We start from the raw sequence: 26,135 nt of genomic DNA, 5'->3' as shown, positions 1-26,135 counted from the left end.
GCTCCAAACTGGTACTTCGGTTCCTTAGTCCCGAACTGGATTGGGTGTTCAGGTGTCTCTACGCCGAGGTGGTTTTTGGGACAAGGTGACTGAATACCCGAGCTCCGATTGTTGAGGACTGGGTTCCTTTGATTGAGTTGTCACCCCTCGAGCAGATCACGTCCATGTGGCCCCTTCTTACTAGGTCGTGCCAAATCACCCTTCATCAATTGCCCCCCACTCCTTGTGCCACGGGTCTTGACCCGGTGCAGGGAGTTCATGACGAGTCTAGGTGGATTTGGCACGAAGTCTAGGCAACTTGGAGGGCAGACCGTTGGTCGGACCTGTTCAATCATCTGGCTCAACCATGAAATGACCCAGATCGCATCTCAGTCACGCGTGAACGTCACACTATTTATAAATTCCATGGGCGCCAAAGGGCGCGCTCAACTGATTTCATCCTCGAGTAGCGTGCAACCAGTTTTCATGGGAGCCATCGGATCGCACAGATCTCAACCATTGATTCCCGGATGGGGTGGATTATAAATAGGGCCCATTATCCTCACCATAAATCGTGTAACTAAGCTTTCTTGAGATCGCGTCAGAGTGCTTCAGCTCGCCATTCTCTCCCCTTGTGTCTGAGGTCGTTAGCGCCTTTTTTGGTGAGTTCGTCTTCTTTCACTGGTTGTTCCCTTTTCCTTTTCCTGTCCAATATGTCTAGTGTTAGCATAGATAGGTTACTTAGTGATTCTAGCGAGCCCGGGGGTGCCGAGGTACGGTCCTCAGCTTCCGCCAGTGAGGGCAGCCTTTCGCTAGAGAGCTCCTCTTTGAACCTTTTAGACGTCGGGCCATCTCGGCTTGAGGGACCCGAACCTCAGGTAAAGAGGCCGACCTCTGGAGAGGGGGTCTCGTCTTCTACTCGAGGTCAGGATCCGGACAACTTCGGCCCTTCCATGTTGACCTCAGACAAGTTGTTGTCCTTAATAGCTCGTTACCGTCTCCCCGATACTCTTGTCTTCAACATTCCTTTGGGTCATTACCCTTGGGTCCACAACCATTAAGAACTCACGGTTTTCGAGGAGCAGCTCGTGGTTGGGCTGCGCTTCACGTTCCACCCCTTCATCGTAGAAATTATTAAGTTTTTTAACATCACTATCGATCTGCTACACCTGAAATCCATCCGTACTATTGTTGGTACGATCTCGCTCTTCCATGAGTATAACCAACCTCTCACTCTAGACATCTTTAGCTCAATTTGTTCCATTAAGAAAAATTCTTCTTGCCTGCACGGGGACACCCGACAGAGCTACTATATCTCACCTCGCCCCAGGTTCAAGGTCCTGTTCGGTATCCCGAACAAGGTATCGGCCTGGAAGAGAAGGTACTTTTTTGTTTAGAACCCTGGAGGATGGCCATTCCCGACTCACTGGTGAGTGGCCATTAAGGACCCCGGGGTGAGGCTGGATGAAGAGACCAGGGTGGTCATCCATTCTTGGAGGGACCTCGGCCTTGAGATGGAAGATTTCCTGGCCGAGGAGAAGCTTGTACGAGCTGGGCTGAGTCCTCCTGGTAGGCCTCTACCTCGACACAAACATTACTTCTCCTTTTTTCTTTTTGCACTTACTTCAGTTTACAGCTGACTAAAAAATTCTCTTTTTCTTTTCTTTTACATAAGCTATGATGAATGTTGACGCTGCTAACCACTTAAAGAGTGTTCAGAAGGGGAAGAAGAGAAAGACCTCGAAAAGGTCCCATCGAGAGGAGGCCACCTCTTCGGTTCCTGCCAAACCCAAGGTTGGAGCGCCAGAGCCATCCTCTGCCGAGCTCCTGGGGGAGGAGGTTCGCCCCTAACCCCCGGTTGTTGACCTGGAAGAGGATCAGGATGAGGAGACCCCACCTCGTGAGCCCGAAGGTACTTCAGTGGTTGAGCCTCAGCCCCCCTTAGCGAAGGAGAGCATAATGACTCCGAAGCTCGGGCCTCGTAAGAGCAAAGATGCGGTATTTCCTATGGAGGTCACAGAGTGGGCTGACATGCCAACAAGTCAGCTCGGAGGGAGAGCAACTAGCTACTGTATGGTGGTAAGTAACCTGCCCCTTCATATACTTTCTTATCCTTTTGTCAATGATACTTACGCTTGCTTTCCTTTTTTTTAGGTGAACTCTGCTATCCACTCGCTAATTTATCAATCTAAGATCCGCTTGAAGTGAGCTCAGGAGGCCGAAGAGAACGCTCGAAAGCTTTACCACAGACTGGAGTTAGCTCGAGGTGAAAGTTTTAGATCAAAAAAGGGAGCTTGGAGCCGGGAGTAGCTGATTCTAGTGCTAATGGAGGAAAAGAAGAAGCTCAAGGGGGAGAAGAAAGCTCTCCTCCGGGAAAATGAAAATCTTGAGGCGATGATCAAGGAGCGCACTGAAATCTTCCACACCGTAATTCAGGAGGCGAGGATTCAGGAGAGAGATTGTACCACCAAGGAGTTCAAAGAGTCCCCTGAGTTTCACGACCTCCAAGTCAAGTATGGTTCTGGTTCGTACCGATTGGGCTTCAAGCTCTGTAGGTGGTTGGTGCGGCAGAAGTTCCCCGAGCTCGATCTCGGATCCATCTCCATGTCTACCGTTACTCCAGAAATGGCAAAGAAGGCTGACCAGGTACCTAACTCCTCCGAGGGAGAAAGTGATGATGAACTTCTCAAGGCGAGACTGTCAGGGGAGGCAGGTCAAGATGGCGTGGAGGAGGACCACATGGAGACCGACCTAACTACTGGAGGAGATTTTGGAAAATCTGATGTTTGAACATGCCTCTTTTCTTGGACCCCCCATATAGTGTATGTCCTAGGCCTTCGAGCCCGGTTATAGTAATAGTTGCCATGTACTCGAAACTTTTTTGTTAATGAAGTATAATGATTCAAAAAGTCTTATGTGTGCAAAAATCTTTCTAAGTAAAATATTTTTCTAAGTGTCGGTTACCCCGAAGTGCCAGGCTAGCGAGCTGGACTCCAGGTAGGAATAACCTTGTGTTGTTGTAAGCGGAGGTGGATAGACATTGTAGGGTATATACCTGACCTGTCTATGCACGGGCTACTTATTTGCCCAAGCCGAAGAGGCGATTGGGAATCGTTACGCCTATGTCGAGGTGGTGACTATGACTTATTTGCCTATGCCGAAGAGGCAACTAGGACTTATTGTAGTGACAAGGTCTTTTTATTAGCTTGGCACCGTAGCCCTTAGGCTTTTGGGAGTAACTCACAGTCCTCTCTCTAGTCGGTCATCTTTTTTTTACCAGTTCGGTGATCTCATAGACTTAGACAAGTTTTGCCTTGGAGTCATGGGCTCATAAGTAGTACCTTCTTAGGTTGTTGATGTTCCATGCTCAAGGTAGCTGCTTCCCTTCCAAAGTCTTGATCTCATATGTGCCTTCCCCGAACACCCGCCTTACACGGTACGGACCTTCCCAGTTTGGTTCGAGTTTACCTACCCCGGGCTTAGGTACCATAACTTTCCGGAGAATCAGGTCGCCAACATGGAACTGTCATTTTCTGACCCGGGCATTATAGTACCAACCTACTCTCTGCTGGTAGGCCGCGGTCTGAATGTAAGCCAGGTCTCGCACCTCCTTTACCAAGTCCAGGTTGGTACGGAGCTGGTCATCATTTGTTTCTTCATCATAAGCCTCAAACCGCAATGTGGGTACCTCGATCTTTGCCAGGATCACCGCCTCTGTGCCATACGTGAGGTTGAAGGGGGTCTCACCCGTCGCGGTCTTGATAGTAGTTCGGTAGGCCCAAAGGACAATGGGAAGTTCGTCCACCCACAACCCCTTTGCTCGAGCTAAGTGAGCTTTCAATCCGCGAAGTATCGCCCTGTTAGTTACTTATGCTTGTCCGTTTGCTTGGGGGTGTGCCACCGAGGTAAAGTTTTGCTGAATCCTCATCTCGACACACTAGTTTTGAAACTTAACATCTTCAAACTGCTTCCCATTGTTTGATATCAGCACCTGGGGTAGTCCGAAGAGGTATACTATGCTTTTCCAGAAGAAATTTTGTATGTTACGGGTTGTGATTGTTACCAAGGGTTCAGCTTCCCCCCACTTCGTAAAATAATCTACTGGTACAACCAAAAACCTCCTCTGCCTTGTTGCTAGCGGGAAAGGACCAATGATGTTGATTCCCCATTGCGCAAAGGGCCACGGGCTGGTGAGGTATTTCAAATTAGCAATAGGTTGATGGTGGATGTTGGCATGCCTCTGACATTTGTCACACTTTTTGACGATCTCGAGTGCATCTGCCTTCATTGTGGGCCAATAATAGCCTTGCCTTAACACTTTCTGTGCGAGGGCTCTACCCCCCAAGTGTCCACCGCACAAGCCTTCATGGGTGTTGCGAAGTACATGCTCAGCTTCTGAGGATCGCAGGCAGTGTAGATAAGAGAGTGTGAAGGATCTTCTGTACACTTGTCTGTCTATGAGGACGTACTTGGCTGACTGATGCTCTACCCTTTGAGCCGCATTCCGTTCTGCAGGTAGGGTCCCGTGGAGCAGATAACCAGCGAGTGGGTCAATCCAGCTCGATTCCGCTTGCGACAAGGGAGCGACCTCTTCTGTCCCCCCGAGAATGTTGGGCCAAGGTAAGTCCTCTATGTACACAGTTCGCATAGTGTTGTTGCTCGTGCTCGCTAGACGTGACAAGGCATCGGCCTTAGCATTCTCGGACCTCAGAATTCGCTTGACAAAGTAGGAGATGAAGCTATGCAGGATCTCTCTAACTTTGGTCAAGTAAGCTGCCATAATTGAGTCACGGGCTTTGTACTCGCCAGTGACTTGGTTGACCACTAGTTGTGAGTCACTACATACGATAAGGTGCTTTGCTTTCATTTCCCTTGCTAAGGTTAGCTCGGCAATCAACGCTTCGTATTTTACCTCATTGTTCGATGCCTTAAATCCGAACTGGAGAGCATACTCCAGCTTCACCTCGCTTGGGCCATACAATATCAGTCCTGCACCGCTTCCATGCTGGTTGGACGAGCCGTCGACGTATAGGATCCAGGGCTCCTCGTGCCAGGTCGGTACCACTCTAACTGGGGCTAGTGCCATACTGGTTGATGCTCCCGTTGTGAGCTCGGTCAACTCGAGGGTCTTTACGCTAAACGTACACTCTGCTACGAAGTCCGCCAAGACCTAGGCTTTGACTGTTGGTCGTGACTCATACCGGATCATATTCGCTCAGCTCGATGGACCACTTTGTTAATCTTCTAGACACCTCGGGCTTGAGCAGAATCTGCCTCAGGGGTTTGTTGGTGAGAACAACGATAGTGTGGGCCTAGAAGTATGGTTGAAGTTTCTGGGCTGCTATGACCAGCGCATATGCTAGTTTCTCGATCTCTGGATACCTAGTCTCTACATCCTATAAAACTTTACTAACATAGTAGATGGGTCATTGAATCCGATCTACTTCTTTGATCAGTACCGAACTAACCACTTCGTCGCTCGTAGAGAGGTATAGTTTTAACACGTCCCCTTCTTCAGGCCGAGTTAAAACTGGAGCGGTACTTAAGTACCTTTTCTGCTCATCAAAAGCAAGCTGACACTCTTCAGTCCATTCGAAGTTCTTGCTCTTTTTTATAGCTTTAAAAAAGGGTAGGCACCGGTCCACCGATTTAGACATGAAGCGGCTTAGGGCGGATATCCAGCCTGTCAGCCTCTAAACTTCTTTTATTTTCTGGGGTGGTCTCATATATAGGATTGCCTTTATTTTTTCTGGGTTGGCCTCGACGCCATGTCGGTTGACTATATAGCCTAGGAATTTACTCGAAGTGACTCCGAAGACGCATTTATTCAGATTTAATTTCATGTTATATCTTCTTAAAAATTGAAAAACATCATTTAAATCATTCAACAAAGAATTTGAAAACTGGGTCTTCACGACCATGTCATCAACATAACATTCTACTTTATTGCCGATCAACGACTCAAAAACTTTGTTTACAAGGCGCTGGAATGTTGCCCCATCATTTTTCAATCTAAAGGGCATGACCTTGTAACAATATAACCCGAGCTCAGTTATGAAAGCGGTCTTGTCTTCGTTAGCGGGATTCATCCTAATTTGGTTGTAACAGGAATAGGCGTCCAGAAAACTCAGCAACTCATGCCCTGAGGTCACGTCCACTAGGCGATTGATCTTGGGTAGCGGAAAGCAGTCTTTTAGGCAGGCTCTGTTCAGGTTGGTGTAGTCGACGCATATGCGCCACTTGCCATTGGCCTTCTTCACCAGAACCGGGTTGGCCACCCAGCTCAGGTAATGGACTTCCCTGATGAAGTCTGCCGCGAGGAGCTTCCCGACCTCCTCATCGACTACCCTCCAACGTTCTGGGGCGAGGTTGCATTTCTTTTGTCTTGCTGGCTTGACTAAAGGGTCGGTATTAAGTTTGTGAGTTATAATTTTTTAATCAATCTCGGGCATCTCTACCGTAGACCAAACAAAAATATCTAAATTTTCAAGTAAGAAACTTACTAGCTGGGTTTGAAGTGGTTCGTTGATCGAGGCACCGATCTGAAGAGTTTTGGCTGGTTCGATGGCAGAGACTGGTATGTGGACCGTTTCCTCTTTCGGGGCAGCTTGCTCGTCGATATACTCTGCCGGTTGCTCGAGTTCGATGTCCTCTACCAATTTTGCTTTTCCTTTTAAAGCAGGCACGTAGCACTTGCGGGATTCGAGCTGGTCATCTCACACGACTCTCACCCTGTAGCCAGTTGGGAATTTCATCGCTAAGTAGTAAGTGGACACTATCGCACGTAAAACGTGCGTGATAGACCGACCTACTATCGCGTTGTAGGGGGAGGGAGTCGTGACTACCAAGAATGTGTGCTCAAGTCGCACAATGTTTGGCCATGTGCCGGCTTCCACGTGTATTGCTATTCGACCAAGAGGTCTGACCTCCTCGCTGTTGAACACTATCAAAGGTGTATCTACTGGTTTCAGGTCGCTCTGCTGTAACTGTAATTTATCAAAGGTCTCCTTGAAGAGTATGTCTGCTGAGATGCCTGAGTTTATTAAGATGCAGTTCACCACGAAGTCGTTTATCCTTAGCTTCACTACTAAAGCATCATCGTGCGGGTATTGGATCCCACACGCATTGTCCTCTGTGAAGTAATTCAGTTCCTCGAGCCGAGGTTGCTTTGGTGGATTTTCGCCTTCGTTCTCCAATTCGCGGACTAAGGTCCTCCCAGCTGCTGATGTACATCCGGCAATGATGGATCCGTCGGTGATCATATTGATCACCCCACGGAGTGGCCTTTCCTCTGGCAGCTGTCAAGGTGGTTGCTCATTTTGCTTGCTGGTCTCGGGGTCATTCCTCCTTTGGTCCCCCTGTCGATCTGCCTGTCGGTTTGCTTGCCCCCTCTCTTCTCACAATATGTAATTCTTCAGGTACCCATGGCAGATAAGTTCCTTGATCTCGTCATGGAGATTCCTGCAATTCTCCATGCTGTGTCCATGATCTCGATGGAAATGACAGTAGACATTCGGGTTTCTTGTTGCCGGGTCTCCCCTTAACCTGTGAGGCCATTTGATGAAGGAGGAATCATTAATAGCCATTAAGATCTCTCTTCGCTTATCATTCAAAGGCGTATAGTTTGTTCTCTCCACGGGCAAGGTCCTGGAATGCCGACTTGGCTTGTGCCCGCACGAAGGGGACCGACTTCTTGACTTGCTTCTTCCCCTATTCAGGGACTTGCTCTTATTTCTTTTCTGCCCACCATTGCTCGTCCCTTCATTCTCTCTCTTCCTCTTTTCCGGCGGTGGATTGTCAATCTTTTGGTTGATCTCCTCCTCGGTACCGATGAACTGATATGCCAACTTAAGGAACTCGATGAGATCTTTTGGTTTGTTAGCTATTACCTGCCACTTGAACTCTTTATGGGTGATTCCTTTCTTTTCCGCAGTGAGTTGCACTGTTGGATCGACGTCCGGTATCTACAGGAAAGTATCGTTGAAGCGCTTTATGTAGCTTCTGATTAATTCTCCTTCACTTTGGAGCACGTTCAAAAGGCTTTCTTGCGACCTCGGGCATTTCTTGCTGGCAATGAAATGCATAGTAAACAGGTCGGAAAATTGGGACCAGATTTTGATGGATCCCGGCACAAGGTTCAGATACCAGGTTCGGACTACCCTCCTGAACGTAGTGGAGAATGCCACACACATGCAGGATTCGTCAGCCCCGGCTAGGTGCATCTGAGACTGGAAAGAATCCACATGATCATTGGGGTCAAACGACCCGTCATACTTATCTAACGGGGGTATCTTGAAGTCTTTCGGCATCGGAGTTGCTAGGAGCTCGGGAGACAGAGGAGATGACTGACAAAGCAAGGGAGGCGCAGTCTTTGTTGCCACCGAGCTCACTTCTTCCTTTTCTTTAGCTTGCTTTGCTTGCTAGCTTGGCTTTGCTGGCGAACTGTTTCTAACCGAGGAGCGGCGTGTCTTGCAGCATCACCGTTGTTGCTTCTTCATTGGCTCGGCGTTGGTGCTGTTGATTTCGGTCTGATCTGGTATCTCGGCATCACTACGAACATTGTCGCAAGGTGGATCCTGGTTGTGGAGTTCGCACCGGCCATCACGATGGACCGAGGGGTCCTACCTCAAGTTCGCCCCTCGAACTCCGGGCTGGTTGTTATCTCCTCGCGAGCCTTTATTTTCTTGCTGGGAGTGTCGCGCCAGATTAGCCCTGTTGAGCTGACTATCCCTGGGCCTGTTTCTAAAATTTCCTTGCGAGACTGGATGAGTATGCTGACCGTCTCTCTTCCCACGGGGCGAAACCTGACCCCTAGGAGGAACCGGCACCTGCGAGGCCCCCTCACCCCGATGGGGGGATCGGTTGACGTTCTGGCTAGTTCTAGGCCAATTTGGGTTCTGGCCCTGACACAACCCTGGGTGCCGGGGTGGAATTGGCTGCTGGTTCGGATGCAGTGGTGGAAATTGCTACTGATACTGCTGGTACAGGTAGTACTGCTGATACTGTTGGAACTGTTGGACCTGTTGCATCTGGATCTGTATTGTCCAGACGCACTGAACGCGGTCATGTTATTGGGAGTGCCCGATTCCAGGAGGGACCACAGATGGCTCAGAGAAAGTTACGACTACTGAGGGAAGCGGGACGCTCACTTGCGTAGTGCCCTGCGGTATGGACAGTGACGGGACCCCTGAAGTTGTAAGGGGAATAGTAAACTGATCGATGCATACTATGGGACCTTGGGGGAAGGTTGATTGCTGATCTTACCCCCCGGTGACGTTCATCTCGATGCTTTGCCCGGTGTTGCTGGAAGAATTCATTGGGATAAACCAAAAGCTAAAACTACAACTAAAATTGGGATGACCTTTCGATCGATTTCCACAGACGGCGCCCATTGATGGAGCGCAATCTAGATACTCCTAGTTGGAAGATGATCCGAACTCCAGTTGCACGGCGAGTTGGACCAAGCTGCAAAATAACAGATCAGAGAACCCGGGCTGACTAACGCGGTGAGGTCGCTCCGATGCTTAAGTCAGTTCTATACTGTGGATGCGAGATGAATACTTGAATGCTTGAGTGGTAGTAAGTAAATAATCACGTGTACCTTTGCCTTGGGGTTTGATGTCCTTATATAGTGGAGTAGTCATGGACCTTACGAAAAAGCTTCGGGATCTCCGGGCTGTGCAGATAAGATCTGTTCCGTTTTTGAAGGAGAGAAATGTGTTAGTTGATAAGGTTTATCGTTTTCCTCTGGTTCAAGCGGAGCTAGGATGAGTCTCGTCGTGATCCTGAGAAATTTGGGGTCCGTTGGGGAGGCCTTTGGAGTCGATTATGTGGCGTTTTGGCTCTTAAGCTCCAAACTGGATTGGGTATCAAGGTGTCTCTACGCCGAGGTGGTTTTTGGGCCAAGGTGACTGAATACCCGAGCTCCGGTTGTTGCGGGTTGGGTTCCTTTGGCTGAGTTGTCACCCCTTGAGCAGATCGCGTCCACGTGACCCCTTCTTACTAGGTTGTGCCAAATCACCCTTCATCAGTACTAGTAGGGGTGTCCATGAAAAATGGAAAAACCAAATCAAACCGAGAAAACTGAGCCAAAAAATGTGGTTAATCGAACCGATCAATTTGATTTTGGTTTGGTATTTTTTAAAAACCGAAGGATCGGTTCGGTTTTCGATTAACCTATAAAAACACCTACGGTTAACCGAATCGACCGGGTTATATATTTTATATAATTTTAATATATGTCACATATTTTCTATATATATATAAATATATTTATTCATTATATATAAATATGTGCATATATTATATTTATAATAATCTATTTATAAATATATTATATATTATTTATTTTTTGTCGTATTTATAATATATTATATATCATTTATTATTTAATATTATACATATATTTATATAATATATATTATAAATATAAAAAATCGAAAAACCAAAAAATCAAAGAACCGAACCGGTCAAAAACTAAATCCGATAGACCGGTTAATCGATGGTACCAGTTCGGTTTCGATTTGGAGAAATGGAAAAACTTGTGGTATCGGGTCGGTTTGCAAAAATTGCCCATGGTTCGGTTAACTGAACTGTAGTCTATAGACACCCCTATTTGGTAGTCTTTTTCTCCAATAAGCACTTAAATAAGCATTTTGTGACTATTTTGTCCTTCATTTTCTTTCAAATTTTACGAAAGCACTTTTATAAAAGTACTTTTACGAAAGCACTTTTATGAAAATACTTTTACAAAAGCACTTTTATAAAAGTACTTTTGTGAAAGAAAGTATTTTTATAAAAACACTTTTATGAAAGCACTTTTATAATACAAAAGCATTTTTATGAAAGTACTTTTATAAAAGAACTTTCCTGAAATAATTTTCATGAAAAACACTTTTACAAAAGTACTTTTATGAAAGCACTTTAATAAAAACACTTTTATAGAAGTAATTTTATAAAAGTATTTTTACAAAAGCACTTTTATAAAATTCAATTAGAAATAATTTTATAAGTGGTATTTTAAAATTCAACTAGGGATAATTTTAAAAGAAAAAAAAATTGAATAAACACTTAAAAAAAACTGTGAAAACTTAGGCTTAAAAAATAAATCCCTATTTTTAAAATAAACACTTATTTTATACTTATTTTCCAAATACCATGTTGTGATGCAAACCCAAATAAGCGTTTATTTAAAATAAACACTTATTTTTAAGCACTCCTGACATGGCCATGGGCCAAGTTTCTTGGATGGCATGACAAACGGACAAGTAATGTAATCCAGTCAATACAACGGCTGCCAAACGGATATAAGTCCATGAAAAGTACATTATGACGTCTGAATGACCAGTTGTCTTGGCTCAAATTTTTAAGGTTGCCCTTGCTTTTATCCTGCTGCAGTTATACTGTATCACTTTCTACTACTGGTTTGTCATTTCTACGTAATCAACGGTCCAATGGTATCTTACTGGCCCCACCAAATACAACCATGGGGGGACCATTTGATCGATGGCGATGACGTGCACGGAAGAAGAAACTAGAGACTAGAGTCCCATTCATTGCACGCTACGACTTACGAGAGCTGGAGTCTATTGAGGATGATGGAATTCAAGTTCAGTAAATAATATCTCCGGCGGTTCGGGCCGGTTCTGTAGAGACGTTGGCGCGTGAGAGAAGAGACATAGCACGCACCGACACGTGTTAAGTACTCGTGGCACGTGTATTCAAATGGTTAATCCAGATATCAAGGAGAGAAATGGTTCAAAGAGTGCCATGTCAGCAGTGAAAAGAATTTTGCTCGTCGAACTGGCGAAATTTCTCCTCCTCAATATTTTATGATATTCCGTAATTTAGTTTTAATTGTTTTTTATTTGAAAAAATATCTCTTATTTTCTGCTTCATTTCTCCCGCTACAATCATTCCCGGTTGTTTCACAACCAACTCTTCACTCCTGGGTTCTGGGATTGATGGCTCAACTACTCTCTTCCGTCTGCACAGATGCTCTCAAATTCCAGAACCCATCAAAGTTTTCTTATTCGGGAAACAGAGGACGCTCGTTAGCGAAGAAGAGCAGCCCGTCGACGGCTGTTGCTGGCCGGAGACCATGCTATAAGATCAAGGCTACAGTCAACAATGACTTCACGTCGCAGGAGGAGGTTGCCGATGATTACTACGCCGTTTTAGGCCTGGTAATTGTTCTACTTCTGTTAATTTTATTTATTTATGGTTGTTAGTTGAATTTTTCCTGAATGTCTTATAAGAGAGTTTCTAGATTTTGTTTATTGGACTTATAAATTTTGTCATTAATTGTCATGCACATCGATGATCAATATGGTTCTTGTGGAGGGGATAGTTGACCTGATCGTCTTGTTGCAATTACTCGGTCTGATCATAAGAAACCAATGATCAATCTATTCACATTAGTGTTGTATTCGTTCTAACGTAGATAGGATAGATCGACCTTGGGTAGCAGTTAGTCTAAGTCCCAACTCATTGCATTCGCCAAATTTGTTTTGATATGGTTCTTATAGGCAAGGATGATTGGTTATAGGAAGTTTGGAATTTTTATAGTTTATGCTTGCAGTAACTATTTTGAGCATGTAAGTATTTGATCGAGCAGCAGTAGAACCTAGAATGCTTCTACAGTCTTACAATATTATAATTTTTTAGTCTCTTGGTTATTCTACTAGACATAATCTACCATGTAGAGTGGAATTGCCTGGGGTTTTTACCTTTGCCTTCATATTAACTTACTCAGAGAATTCAATTCTGGAGAGTATATTCTTGTAATAAGCAGAGTGTGTTGGACATAATCAATCAATATGCAAGGACAATCAACATAATGCTTGCGTGTTGGGAATTTGTTTCAGACAGGGGATGAAATATAATTTGGCCTTATAGTGGTCCTATTGGAGATGCTTCTTTCTACTAAGGAGAAGGTAATGACTCTTTCTTGGGAATCAATGGGTCTATCTCATGATGTCCTCATCATTGTTGATTGATAGAAATTCTGCTAAAGCTTTCAGATGTGGTTAGGCTTTGGATGTGGTCCTTAGAGGCTTTCTTGAGCTCTTTTACTACATTTTGAGATGAATGGATGTCATGGAAGTGGAGCACCTTTTCTAAATGCTGGTAACTTGGGAAAGTTGCGGGTTGAAGGGGAAGAATGTACAAGGTGTTGCCACTTCCATACTGAACCCTGTATAACTGCAACGAGTATACATCTTTGGGATGAATTCACAAATTTTGGATTAATTTCCATATTGTATATTATCTTTTCTTTAACTTTCTCTGTGCATCTAGTGTAAATGTTTTGATCAGAACCATTCCAAAAGAAAGTGAATATATTTTTTATATGTTTTAATTTTTTAATCTGTTGTTAAATGTATAGGGAGCAGTTTCTCTTTAGTTTCCACCAATGCTCTACATGCCTGTATATCTCTACTCATAAGGTGCTGGGCATATATTTATTTAACACCTGTATTTGGTCTATATCTTTTAATAGGCTTCAATTTCTTGCTTGTAACTTTAAGAAGAATTGAGATAGGCATATATTTTTTTTAAATAAAACCAGTCTGAAGGTGTAATCTGTATTTTCTATATGGATATATGCAAATTATATGTCAACTAGGGCTGTCAATTGACCAGATATTGGTCCAATCTGACCTGGTCCAATATGAGTCCATTACAGATGGATGAGGACCAATGCAATCCGATAAATACTTTGGAACATTCTGGATTGATCCAATTCAATGTCTGGACTGTCCAATCTGTTCAAATTGGTTTTAATTTAGATTGGGTCCAACCAAAACCTGGTTCATTGGCACTCATACTCTTATCGTCTGTCAAGGGACCGAATAATGGTTCAATCCAACCCGGTCTGATACAAATCCATTACAGATGGACCAGGTCCAATCCAATCCAATAAATACTTTGGAGCATTAAGGCTGGACTGGTCCAGTTCATGTCTTATTGGTCATCCAACCCGTTTCAAATTGATTTTGATTTGGATGGGTTCCAACACAAACCTGATCCATTGACACCCCTAGGGTCAAATCCTTGGGTTGGAAAGCAAAAAAAAATGCACCATCACATTTCTGATACTATACTGGCCTGCATCTCCTTGACCATCCAAATGAGGCCAAAATAAGGATGAACATATTTAACTGACATGCTTTTTGTATTATGGTCCATATAGCATTTTGATAATCTGGATTGATGAATTTTTGCAGGTGATTTCTTCATGACAAATAATAAATATATGTACTTTGTATTTTTCTACCTTGATTTTTCTTCTTTGATTCTTGTTCAACAATGTATTTTTTTTTTCTTTTTTTTTAATGTATTGTTTGTTTTGAGATCCTCACCACTTGTTGGTCCATGCTACCAGCTGCCTGATGCAAAACCGGCACAGATTAAGAAGGCTTACTATAATTGCATGAAAGCTTGCCATCCAGACTTGAGTGGCAATGATCCAGAGACCACAAACTTCTGCATGTTCATCAATGAGGTTTATGCGGTGGGTTCCTAAACCGAATCGGTGAATCCAGGATGCCCCAAACTGTCTAAACTTTACCTTTGCTTAGGGTTAATGAGGATATTTTCTGTGCAGGTACTTAGTGATCCTGTTCAACGCATGGTTTATGATGAAATCCATGGGTATGCATTGACTGCAATTAACCCTTTCATGGATGATTCAAACCCAAAGGATCATGCATTTGTTGATGAGTTTTGTTGCATAGGTATGAGTGGACTTCGCTATTTATTTCCTTAGTGGAGGAACATTTCATTTAACAAGAGAAACTTTTCTGTTTTTTTTTTGCCTCTCCATACAAAAAAAAATCCCTCCGTCGTCTCTCCCTCTATATTGCCATATATTCATATGTCATAGAGAGGTAAAACTTGAGCAGAAGACATAATAAGTCATACATGTATGTATGTTGCTAAGAACAAAACGTTTGGCATATAAGAGGCCCTGAAGTTTGACAGGTAGTTATCATGTGATCCTTGTTATCTTCTCAGGCTGTAAAAATTGTGCCAATATAGCACCAGATGTATTTGAAATTGAGGAAGATTTTGGTAGAGCTAGAGTCTGTAGCCAATCTGGAAACCCAGAATTAGTTCAAGAAGCCATTGATAGTTGGTAAGTACTTAAGCTAATTCTTTTGGCATGTCATAGACTTTTTATAAAGAGTTTTGCATTCATCTGCATCACTTTTGTCAAAGAAAACTGAAGTCAACAAAGTCTTAACCTAACATATGCAGTCAGCTGTTTTGTACTGTCGTTATCAATTTTTCCCCTTTGATATTGCATATTTGTCCTTTGTATATAAAACTAAAATATTCTCTAGCAAAAAAAGGAAAAAAAACAACTGTTAACTTTGCCATGTATTGATTAAGATGCTTCTGTTATGGTGGTTAATGTTGGATACAGAAGTAACATAAGAAATTTCCTTGAATTTTGGCTACTGCCTTTCCATTGTTAAAAGCTGATTTCTAGGTATTTCTTTAACCTAGAATTGATATTTATATGAGAAAATGGAGAAGAATATAAGTGGAAGTATCCCAAAAACATAAAGAAATGATTGTATTACAGATTTTAAATGAGTGATTTTAATAGTAAGATATCAGAACTTGGAGCTTCTTAAGTACTTTTAAACTTGGAAAATTTTGTTTGACAGGAGTCTATTTGTACCTCAAATCTCTATTTTGTATTAACATGAAATCAACATTCAAGTACTTCTACTTTTCTGTAAATCTGTCTGTAATCTTGTGTTTGCCATTGTTAGAAACCTTATTCTTCATTAGTAGTATGATGCTTTTGGAAATGCTTTTTATCCAAAATTTCCTTCAACGTTCTTAGTACAGGAGTTTCTGTATCAGAGAAGCATAGAGTCTGTGCTTCATTGTATAACCTTTTTGTCTGCTTTCTCAGCCCTGTTGATTGTATTCATTGGACCTCTGCTGCACAACTATCTCTTCTTGAAGATGAAATGCGCAGGGTAGAAAGAGTAAATGTAAGATGGACTACCATTTCTTGCAATGTTATCATTGGTTTCTTTTTTACTTATTGTGGTAATAATTTTCTTCCAATCTTTCTTTAACACATTAAATTGTTTACCATTCTCACAAGCTTCTGTTATTGGGTTTTATAACCATTCATTTACAATATACGAGGGATTACATTTGATAAATAATATGCATTCATTATCATATCCCAACATGCTATTAAAAAAGGTCATTGCCCAATGTTTGTCCCAAATATCTGGGTTCTTGGGAGGGGCAGACTGGATAAATCCTAAGATTTGGCCTTTTCTTTTTATTTTTTCCTTTTTTTTTTGCACAAAATGGCCATTCTCAGACTTGAACCCTTGTTTTCATGCTTTCCATCCTGAGAACTTACCATTATACAAAGAAATGACCCCTATCCCAAATAGCTATTACCAAAAGTTATTTTTTAAAGCTCAATCAGTATTTCTTTTTTCACTTTGCTAGATGCTTGGGGGTTGAAGTCCGTGATTAGATTTGTACTAATAATTAATTGAAGATGCGTAATTGTTTTGAAGGATTAGTTGGTAAAAATAGGTATTTTGAGTTTCAAATATTGGCAACATACTCATATGACCATGTACAAGTGAAGAAGTAACATAAAGTGTTGAGTTACTCATTTTATGAATTCACAAGATCATTTTATTGGTGCTAAATGTAGGAACACCTCCTCCCCCCCCCCACAAAAAAAAAATCCAAAGTAAAATCAAGGTGAACACTAGAAAATACTAACAGTAACTATGTTATACTGCAAGGAGCCAAGGACATGGCTGGACAAGGTGCTGGATACAGAGTTTACCTTAATAATTGAATTATCTGACATGAAATGACACCTTTTTACAGGTATCTGTGGATTGTTTTTTTTGATAATTAAGGTATCTAAGGATTTTTTTTGATAAGGTATCTGGGGATCGTTAATAGTAAGACAATGGGAAACCAATTCAACAAGAAGGAAATGAGAATAGTCTGGAAAAAATCATGTACCTAGTTTGATATAACACACTGCAATCTTCTCTAGTCATTACTGCAGGATACCAACATCAAGGGATTAAATCATTAAATTCTTTGTCATAAGATAAATAAATCATCAAGTGAAGTTTTTTCTTGAAAATAAAACGTAGAAAATATGACCAAATTCTGACTGAACAATCTCTTAAAAAACGTAGATATATTTTCTTGAAAATATATCTCCAACACATGGAAATATATTAAACTGTAGAAGGAAAAAAACTTGACAAAATATTTTGATGGATTATTTTCTTCTACCATTCTCTGTTTTCAAGAGGAAAGCTTTTCTCTCCTCTTATTTTCAAGAAACTTGCTAGTCTAGCATTTTTTTCCTTAAAGAGTATACCAAAGAGAATCCAAAAAAATCTCTTCTCCCCTACACATGTATGAAAAAGGCTTCCACAGAGGCTAAAATGGTGGTAGTAGTAGTAGGCTTTGCCATTACCATATGATATGACCAATAAGTTCTGTGCTCTTCTCCAAAAGCATGTGCATCCCACCTGCTCAACAAGGTAACAAACTAAAAGACACAGTGAAGGATGTTGGACTCTCTTTTATGGCACATGTTTGTTTGTTCAGTGTCCTTCCTCATGGTGGGAGCGATATTTGTCTTTATTCTTGTTAAGTGGCTAAAATGTACATGCATGTTGACAAGTGTGCCCATTTCCCAACTTATTTGTTTCTTTCTGGTAGCAGTATCACCCACTTACCAATAAAATGCTTTGGTTTGTCCTAGAAGCCTCTCTCATACATGTAAGAATGGGATGGCCATTTCAACCCTCATTTTATCTGTTCTTTTTGAAACAAAAAAGAATGGAAAAAAAACTGGGTGGCAACCTCTTAGAAAGAGAACGGTAATCTCTTTGGGTAAAGAAAAAAGTTTCTTGGAAGAGAAGACCAGGGTTAAAGAAGATCTTCAATAAGAGGTTTCTCACCATTTCTTTTGGTTGTGGTTTCAACATCTTGGTGAAGGTTGGTGGGTCCTTCTACTGTCTAATATGTCTGCTTTGAGAGAGGGTTTCAACTTGATTTGGTAAAATCTCTCCCTTTCTTATTATTTGATTACATCTTGTTGTTGGTTCCTTTTTATTACTGGAATCTATTTAACTATATTTCCAAATATTGAATGCTGAAATAAGTACTAAGAATAGGATAACCAAAATACCCTTTTAAAACTATTTTCTTACAACTCGCACCAATTAATCAGAACTATATATATATAAGACTGGAACATAGACGACACAAACCAAGTTCAGTACCTCAAGCAGATCCATCCTCACTCTTGTCCTGGAATAGACCTGAACTATAGGCATTAAATAAGCCATCACTACCCTTAAGCCTCAAGCAGAACTATTGATCCTTTAAATGTGGATACACATTCCAATAGCTCTAATCCAATCATCAACATTTGACCTTTAACTAGAAAACGACTACCTTTCTGGAATTTAGAACAAGCTCTAGAATCTCAAATTGCAACCCTCTTTTTCGCCATCCAATTGCCTTACAACTCTATAAGATAATAGTTGAGTCCCTGCTCTTATCTCCATCAACACCTGACCTTGATTCTACAATTTTTGAAAAGGTATGACCATTCTGGGGGGCTGCCATTTTCCAAGACCTGTTTTTGGTTTCCAGGTCTTCTTGAATCCTTGACCGTTTTTATTTTCACTTCATCATTTTGCAGCTACTTTTTTACAATTGTTTTTTCACTGTTCAATGTGTTATTTCCTACCAAAATAGGAAAAAAGGAAGAAATAAAAATTATTTTACTTGTCTTTTCGTCTTTATTCCAAAGGATCTCCTAGATTACTGACTGACATGTTTTTAGGTTTTGACCATCAGGGTAACCAGTTAAATCAGAAATTTTGTCTATATTTTACTATTTCATGACATTAGATTTGTGCATTCTATGTTTTCTTCTTTATTTTGATTTCCTTCCGATAGCTATAGGTATTTTGTTGATCAGATATTAGTTAAATTAATAAGCATGAAATAAAATAGAGGTTGCAATTGCAAGTCTTCCAGAATTCCACCTTTCCCCCTTGAGATGAAAATAGCAGTTCTTGTATTGCTTATAACCATGAAAAGTAACAGTTGAATGTGAACAGGTTGCACTGATGCTTTCAGGAATGGGAGCTTCATCAGTTGACGTTTTCAGAATGGTAATACTATATATTCCTTTTATCTACCGACAAACTTCAATTTGACTGCGTTGTGGTTTGGCAATGCCTTACTGGTACTTCGAGTTCTTGCATGATTTGTTTGTGAAAGTTGGCTTAACGTCAGTTCTAAAAACCACAAAAAAATAGTTTCTTCCCTTTTCTTTTATCCTCTCTAGGAGGATTAATAAATCATCAAATATTTGTATTTTGACATATATGGTTTATTATTCAGGGTAGAGTGTGATGGCTCACTTGTTTCTTGAAAGGCAATCAGCATTAACAGTAAACCTGTTTGGAAAGATACTCTGAATGACAAGTGGATGAAATTTTCATCTCCCCTATCATATTTTTGACTCAAATATTTTGGAAACTAGGCGACAGTTGTTTCCACTTTGGTCAAAGCAAGTTTGAGAGGGAAGAAAAAGTCACTGTAAGGCTGCTGGTAGTGCATTTAGGCATAGTTTTCAAGGTGCCAAGGTGAGGCTAGGCAACAGGGGGGCACCTTGTCGCCTATTCACCTAGGCAATGGATTTTTTTTTTCAAGTAAAAAACATATATCCTAGGGTAGTTCCAGTTCTATAACCATGTTTCTTTAATAATTACCCATAATTTTCATAATAAAAGTATAAACTTCATGTTGAATACAGCATTTAGCAACGTTTATAGGAAAAGAAGAAAAGAAAAGGTGGAAGAAGAAAATGTGTTGATTAGACAACATTTTAAGTTTTTCCTTATTGTTCAAGTTTTGAAGTCTTTGAGGGTTCAATACAGCATTTAGCAACGTTTTTGTTGATTAAACCCTAAAAAATAAGAAAATAATAAAAAGAAATTAGTATATAAACACACAAAATGAATATTTTAGTTTAATAATGAATATTTTATAATTATAACCTCAAAAAATTAAGAATATAAAAGTATTTTATAAGGCACTGTATTAAACTGCTTGGTGATTAGGTGAGGTGAGCCTCCAAGGGTGCCTTGTCGCTTAGGCGCCTGCCTAAGCATCGCCTTGACAATGTAAAGGCCAAGTCCCCCTCCAAAATCCTTGATATAAAATTGTAGGTTTATCTTTTCAAATACTAATAAAGTTTGAAGGTGGTCGGTCACCCCTCAACCTAGAAGAAACTTTGGGGTTCCAAAAAAAATGAAGGAAAAGAAAAAAAAAGATGCAGGTGGCATATATCACATCCCCAGGTCAGATGAAAATTTCATTCCCCATCAGTCATGAAATCAAAGTACAACCTGATTCTTATATTTGTACTCAAAAGATTAATCTGTACATTGCTGAATGACTTGTAATGGAGGTCAACCTGTTGAGCATTTCATTTTTGGTCTTCTAGACAAGATGGGTTGAATTTTAGAACTTCTCTTTATCCTGCATGGCAAAACTATGGGTTGAAGCAATGATTTTTCTATTCAACTTGTTGAATTAACTTAGAACATAAATCTGAATGGCTAGACCTTGAAGAATTGGTTCTTCAAATTACCTTGATAGATGCCGATGACCCAATACCTTAGATGGTCAGTTGGCATCTCTCTGAATATGGAGGCGGGATCAAACCCACGTAACTGCAGGCTCTCCGTGGTAACATTAGTGAACCTCACGTGCACCTTTCTCTGTCCCCACCCTTTAACCCCCCTGTAATGTGTACCATGTAATACTCAAAAAGAAAAACTACCTCAGTAGATTGCAAATATCTACACAGACACATAGATACATATTGTCCACCAAAAGACGAGGCATATGGCATTTCTAATATATTACTTTTATGGCAGGCGAGCACTCGATGGGAAAAGCGACAATCAAAAGTATTGGTAAGAAGTCATGTTGGTTTTCACTTACATCTTGCCTCTAGCTAATGTTAGTGTATCAACATTATATTCAATTTGTAATTTATGTTTAAAGTAAATGCAATAAAATTTCTAGAGAGGATACTCCAGCATTAATGACCAGGGCAATGGCAAAATAGGATTCCATGTAGTGGACTCCATATACTTGGGATAAGGTTTTGCTAACTTGCATTTGACCTAGATGGTTTAGGGAAGGGGCTTTCATTTATCATAAATTAGGATTGTCCGGATCATTCATCTACTTGGGTCAAGTAGGGATCTTCTCTAAATGAATCCACCTAATTTGCAACATGCAGGGTCTTGTGGTGGATCCAAACCTTCAATCAAATAGGGGATCTGCTGGTGATCTGCTGGATTCACCACCTGATCAATTTGCATTCACTTCAATATCACCTATATGTCCCTCTACCTTACTTTGGTGATTTTCATGATTTAACACTAGCTATTCAAAGTTTTAATTTTAGAATATAGAACTTAGCTGCAAAAGTGTATTTTGCACACATAGAGAAGTGTTTTGTGCTGAAATTTTCCATAAACAGAGGGTGGGGAGAGAACTGAAGATTGCTTTTTGATGTCAAAACTAGTTCCTCACATGTAAGATTCCTTAGTTGTTTAGGGAAGCTCACTAAGTGATCCAACTAGAAAACCTTCTCCCATATTCACATAATATAGATGACTACCTAAGATATATACATTTCATCCACATTTGCCTTTTTTTTGGTTCCTTCTCTTTCCAATGACATTTTCTTTCATGTATGTCTTCCAACAATGAATGCAGGAAAGAGCTAAATTGAGAATGATGAAGCAAAAGGATTCTGACAAACCTAGATCATACTGGAATGACCTTTGGGGGAAGCCAAAAGACTACCAAAATACAGGTATTATGGGCAAAAAGTGCAAAATAAACAAGTGGTGCAAACCCCAATTCCATGCATAAGTACATGCATATAAACATTTATATAATATTCATATATACAAAAATGGAGACGTGTTGATTGGGTTGCCCAATACAACCCTAAGCCAGCCTGAAGTTAAAGGTGGGTTCATTTTTTTCAGCCCCAACCTTAACCTGAATTTCAACTTGACCAACCCAACCTGACTTTTTTGCATTGGGTTCAGGCTAACCAGGGCCAAGTTGCATATGTGGAACATACTTTTGGCACCTGTTAAGTGGTTCATCTATGAGCATTTAATCCTTTGTTCTATTTTGACATGATTTAACTTGGAAAACTTATAGGTTTCTTGATTGATTGAATTTGACATTTTCTTGATTGGGAATTGTAAATTTTATTTAAAAGCATATAAATGAAGTTACACTGTTACAACATGCAGAATAACCCTACTATGTTATAGAAAAATGACAAAGAAGCCCAAAACATCAAGCAAGCCATTTGCTGTTCTTCTAGCCCATCTAGATGATCCCGGTTGAATTTGACATTTGATTGCAATGGTTACCATAATCTATTTAGAACTGGAACATAGTTTCTATTTAGAAGTGGAACATAGTATAACAATTGGATTGTTGATTATTGCAACATAGTTTCTCATAGGCCATGGTTGGTTCTTTGCAAATTGGCAGCTCCTTTGGAGTCACCACTCATAGTATAAACTAGTCTCTCACAAAAAAGACTATTTTGGAGTTTCCATAAATCAGGGTTTCTATTTTTACCTTTTTGCATAAAACCAAATTACTGATTTGTTTTGATTGGTAAACCAAACTACTGTTACAATGATATCCAAAAGCTTGTCATCAAGTGTTTTGATGTTTTAGCCTCTTCTTTGCTTCTCAGAAGAAGTGCATTCATTCTACATATATCATATAACATGTATAACTGTCTGGTACTTGTGGAAGAGCATCTCCTAGTGATACAAATTTCCCCTGTTCTTGCAATGATTGTCACTTTGTTATTAAAACTGTCCTTTGGCTCAAACCCAACGATGCATTGCCTTTGATGGATTGCAATCACCAAGCAATGTACTGGTTCTTGTCTTTGTTATTGAAACTGTCCTTTGGCTCAAACCCAACGATGCCTTTGATGGATTGCAATCACCAAGCAATGTACTGGTTCTTGTCTTTTTTGTTGGCCCAATGAGACACCACGTCTCTATAACTAGCCTCAACAACTCTCTTTCTCTCTCTATCTCTCTCTGGCGTGCACAGATACAAACATTTAGTGGAAAGTAAGCTTATGACAATTCTTTTGCAGACGAAGTGAAAGAGAGGGCAAAGAGAGCTGCTGCTGCTGCTCGAAGATGGAGGGAGTACTCAAGAAAGGGTGCTGATAGGCCTCCCACTTTCAAGCTTCCTGAGGCAATCTCCAACAGCAAGGAATGAAAAGCTAATTGTATACACTTACACTTTTCTGAGTCCCCACATAATTGATTTCTGTAAAGCTAATTATCGCTAGAATCCTTTGTAATTAATCTACTCAGGTAATTCATGTAAATCCACGTCTAATCATGTAAAATACTGTCTATTCTTGTAACTAGGAACCTTCTTAATAAAGCCAAATACAATGAGAAAAAAGAAGAAATTTAATAGTGCTTTACTCTTGAACTCTTTCAGTATAGAAGTAAGTATATGGATCTAACTTGAAGCTTCAGATATCTTCACGGTATTGCAAATCACAAAGATAAACAAAACAAGAATACTCATTTACCTCCAAAGAACAAGAATATGAGAAACCTTTTTGTTAGACTACTTCTGCCTTGAAGAAACATCAAGTCCATCATCGACACTCTGTCATAAAAAAAAAGGAAAAAAAGGAAAGTAAAAACCCTAAAATTGGTAAAGGTTAACCACCAGAACCCCGAAGCTATCAAGACCCACATCAGAAAGAAATCAGTTAGAGCAAGTCTCTATTAGTTTATCTGACAGTGCATGCAACTGCATAAGCCCATGATTTGAGATGCTTCTTCATTGCCATTCCATCGCTGAGTGGAGGCATATTCAAATGATGCAGGTCTCCAAATCTCTGAAACCCTTTTCTCTCCATCATCTGAAGCGCTGGAATGCCGAATACTGATCCACCATCCAGCCTAACTTCTCTAAGAATAAAATCGAAATCACCAGACCCCTTACTCTGACTGAATTCCTTCTTCTTGTGAGAATTTCCTCTCTTTGAACGGCATTTGCTCCATTTCTTGTCTCTCTTGCCATTTTGTTCCTTCTCCATTGACTCCAAAATTTTCAGTGCTTCCATGTCCGCTGGCTTCATGTTCTGCAGGTCAGTTCTTAGACCCGAGTCACTGTCTTTTAAGCTTGTTCCGCCCAGAATCTCAGAATCTGAAGACTCATTCTGCTGTTTCTGAAGGACTGGAATTGTGGGCTTGGGTTCATCTGCAGTGATAGAGTCGTTGAGAGGAGATTGAGATTGAGCAGGCTTCCCATCAGTACAGGAAGTTGACAATGGTTGTGATGATGAGAGGATATTGGAAAAGAACCAGAGCGAGTCTAAGGTTTCTATGATCTTTTCACCATCCATGAAAGCAAAAGGAAGCAAAAAAAGGAGAGAGCTTTGTAAGTAGGGAGAGGAATGAGCATTGGGCGTTTGGGAAATGGGAGTGGGAGCAGCTTCGTGAGCAGCTGCGGTGCTACGATTTTGTCTGTATGTGAGGAGGAGGAATTGAGAAAAAAAAAGAATAAAGCTAAAAGCTCAGAGGTCATGATTGCTCTACAGGCTGCAGCAGCGGCAGCGCGGCTCTTAACTGGCGAAACTAACCTTCTGCCACTGCTAAATTAGGGCTATTTTCCGACTTCCGAGGGGTGTTTTAGTCATTTGAGAGCAAAACCGGAGATTGGCGCAGCAAACGGTGGGCCGCTATTAGTAGGCTTTTGCTAATTTTAATGGGCCGGGGCTTTTTATCAAGAAATTAAACGCGAAAAGTTCGCCTGAAGAGTTGCGCTCCACTCGGGACCCGCTATTTGGTGTACACGTGTTGCAGCAAAGATTTTCTCGGGTTTCTTCTTGGGTGATCCCGAGGACTACCATTTCTGGGAAGACCCAGAGAATCTAGACCTCCAAACATGGTCCGAGGCAATGTGGACGGCTGAGATGCCAGTATCGGATTAATAAATATGGTCCACTCCGCAGGACCGGTTTAGCATGAAAGAGAGATACGGGTACTATGGTAGTTGGTAGCAGTTAAAATAGGGGAATTTCAATTTTAAACCAACGGTCAAAAAACGTTGGATAAGAATGAGTGGTTTGGTTTGGGCGTTTCGATTTAATCATTTAAATTTTGAATATTCCACTTTTTGACTCTATCATTTACTACTAACAATCATCTGGTGAGTGGTGACAGGGATTTTGTCCACATAGACATAGGTTGGTGCGTATGTGAAGGTCTATCATACTCCATAGAATGTAGATCTCTCACCGTAAATGTGTGTGGCCCATCAAACTCATCATTTGAACCACTCAATCTGCGTGGCGTTTGATCTTTAGCCCAAAACTTCTAGCTTGGGTGCCCAGATTACTTACTGCATCTTCTTTTGGTAAACTCTGGAGGGAGCGGATTTCTATATACAATTTGATGAGCCAGTCATCACTCATCTGATCCGTATGAGGAGATTGGAGGTCTTGAGCAAGGTTTTTAGATTTTCAAAGTTCTGACCATTTTGCACCCTTGATCAGAAATGAAAAATTTGTAAATTCACATATATTTTTATGCATTTTGATTATTTTATAATGTTTTAGATATTATTGTGCATCAAATTAGCATGAGAGCAAGGTTCCAAGTGGATGTAGAAAACGATTGTAATAGAATTATAGAAGCAGTTTGGGTGATTTTTTTTTTTAGATTTCAAAATGAGAGATTGAAAAGCATATCACCCATAGAATCTGAGGAAGACGGAATTGTTCATTAATTAACATTGTTTATTAATGTAATTTATAATTTAAATTATATTTGAAACTATAAGTAATATAATTAAATTTTAAACTGTAATTAAATTTAAGATATAAATAGCAAAAAAAAATTACATTTAATGAAGAGAAGTTAGCCAAGAAATTAACCAAAAATAAAGTACCTATAATTTTGCCATAATTACCAAAAATTATCCAAGAAATTACCAAAAATGAATTAACA

The 26,135-nt window shown here is 40.7% G+C and overlaps 2 protein-coding genes across 4 annotated transcripts; one reads left to right on the top strand and one right to left on the bottom strand.

Moving 5' to 3' along the window:
- Nucleotides 1–11,772: 11,772 nt before the first annotated feature.
- On the top strand, nt 11,773–23,593 carry LOC104589728 (chaperone protein dnaJ C76, chloroplastic-like). The gene is made up of 9 exons (XM_010248139.3): nt 11,773–12,164; nt 14,366–14,494; nt 14,588–14,717; nt 14,998–15,118; nt 15,911–15,992; nt 19,140–19,193; nt 20,970–21,008; nt 21,823–21,922; nt 23,252–23,593. The coding sequence occupies exons 1-9, from the start codon at nt 11,811–11,813 to the stop codon at nt 23,377–23,379; spliced, it is 1,137 nt and encodes a 378-aa protein (XP_010246441.2). The 5' UTR covers nt 11,773–11,810; the 3' UTR covers nt 23,380–23,593.
- Nucleotides 19,414–25,480, bottom strand: LOC148801743 (uncharacterized). 3 transcript variants are annotated; one of them, XR_016084653.1, is made up of 3 exons: nt 23,875–25,480; nt 23,705–23,784; nt 19,414–20,832 (listed from the first exon to the last, which is right to left on the bottom strand). XR_016084653.1 is itself a non-coding variant. In XM_088902195.1 (2 exons), the coding sequence occupies exon 1, from the start codon at nt 24,527–24,529 to the stop codon at nt 23,912–23,914; it is 618 nt and encodes a 205-aa protein (XP_088758321.1). In that variant the 5' UTR covers nt 24,530–25,480; the 3' UTR covers nt 23,679–23,784; nt 23,875–23,911. The 3 variants fall into 3 exon arrangements, 1 of the variants encoding a protein (XP_088758321.1); XR_016084652.1 differs by having other exon boundaries at nt 19,414–20,568; nt 20,681–20,832; nt 23,705–25,464; XM_088902195.1 differs by lacking the exon at nt 19,414–20,832 and having other exon boundaries at nt 23,679–23,784.
- Nucleotides 25,481–26,135: the final 655 nt, after the last annotated feature.

Source organism: Nelumbo nucifera, chromosome 3, assembly GCF_055504915.1.
Source record: "Nelumbo nucifera cultivar China Antique chromosome 3, China Antique-T2T, whole genome shotgun sequence".
NCBI lineage: Eukaryota > Viridiplantae > Streptophyta > Magnoliopsida > Proteales > Nelumbonaceae > Nelumbo > Nelumbo nucifera.
The sequence above is the reverse complement of the archived record's forward strand: the minus strand, read 5'-3'. Positions and strand labels throughout refer to the sequence as shown.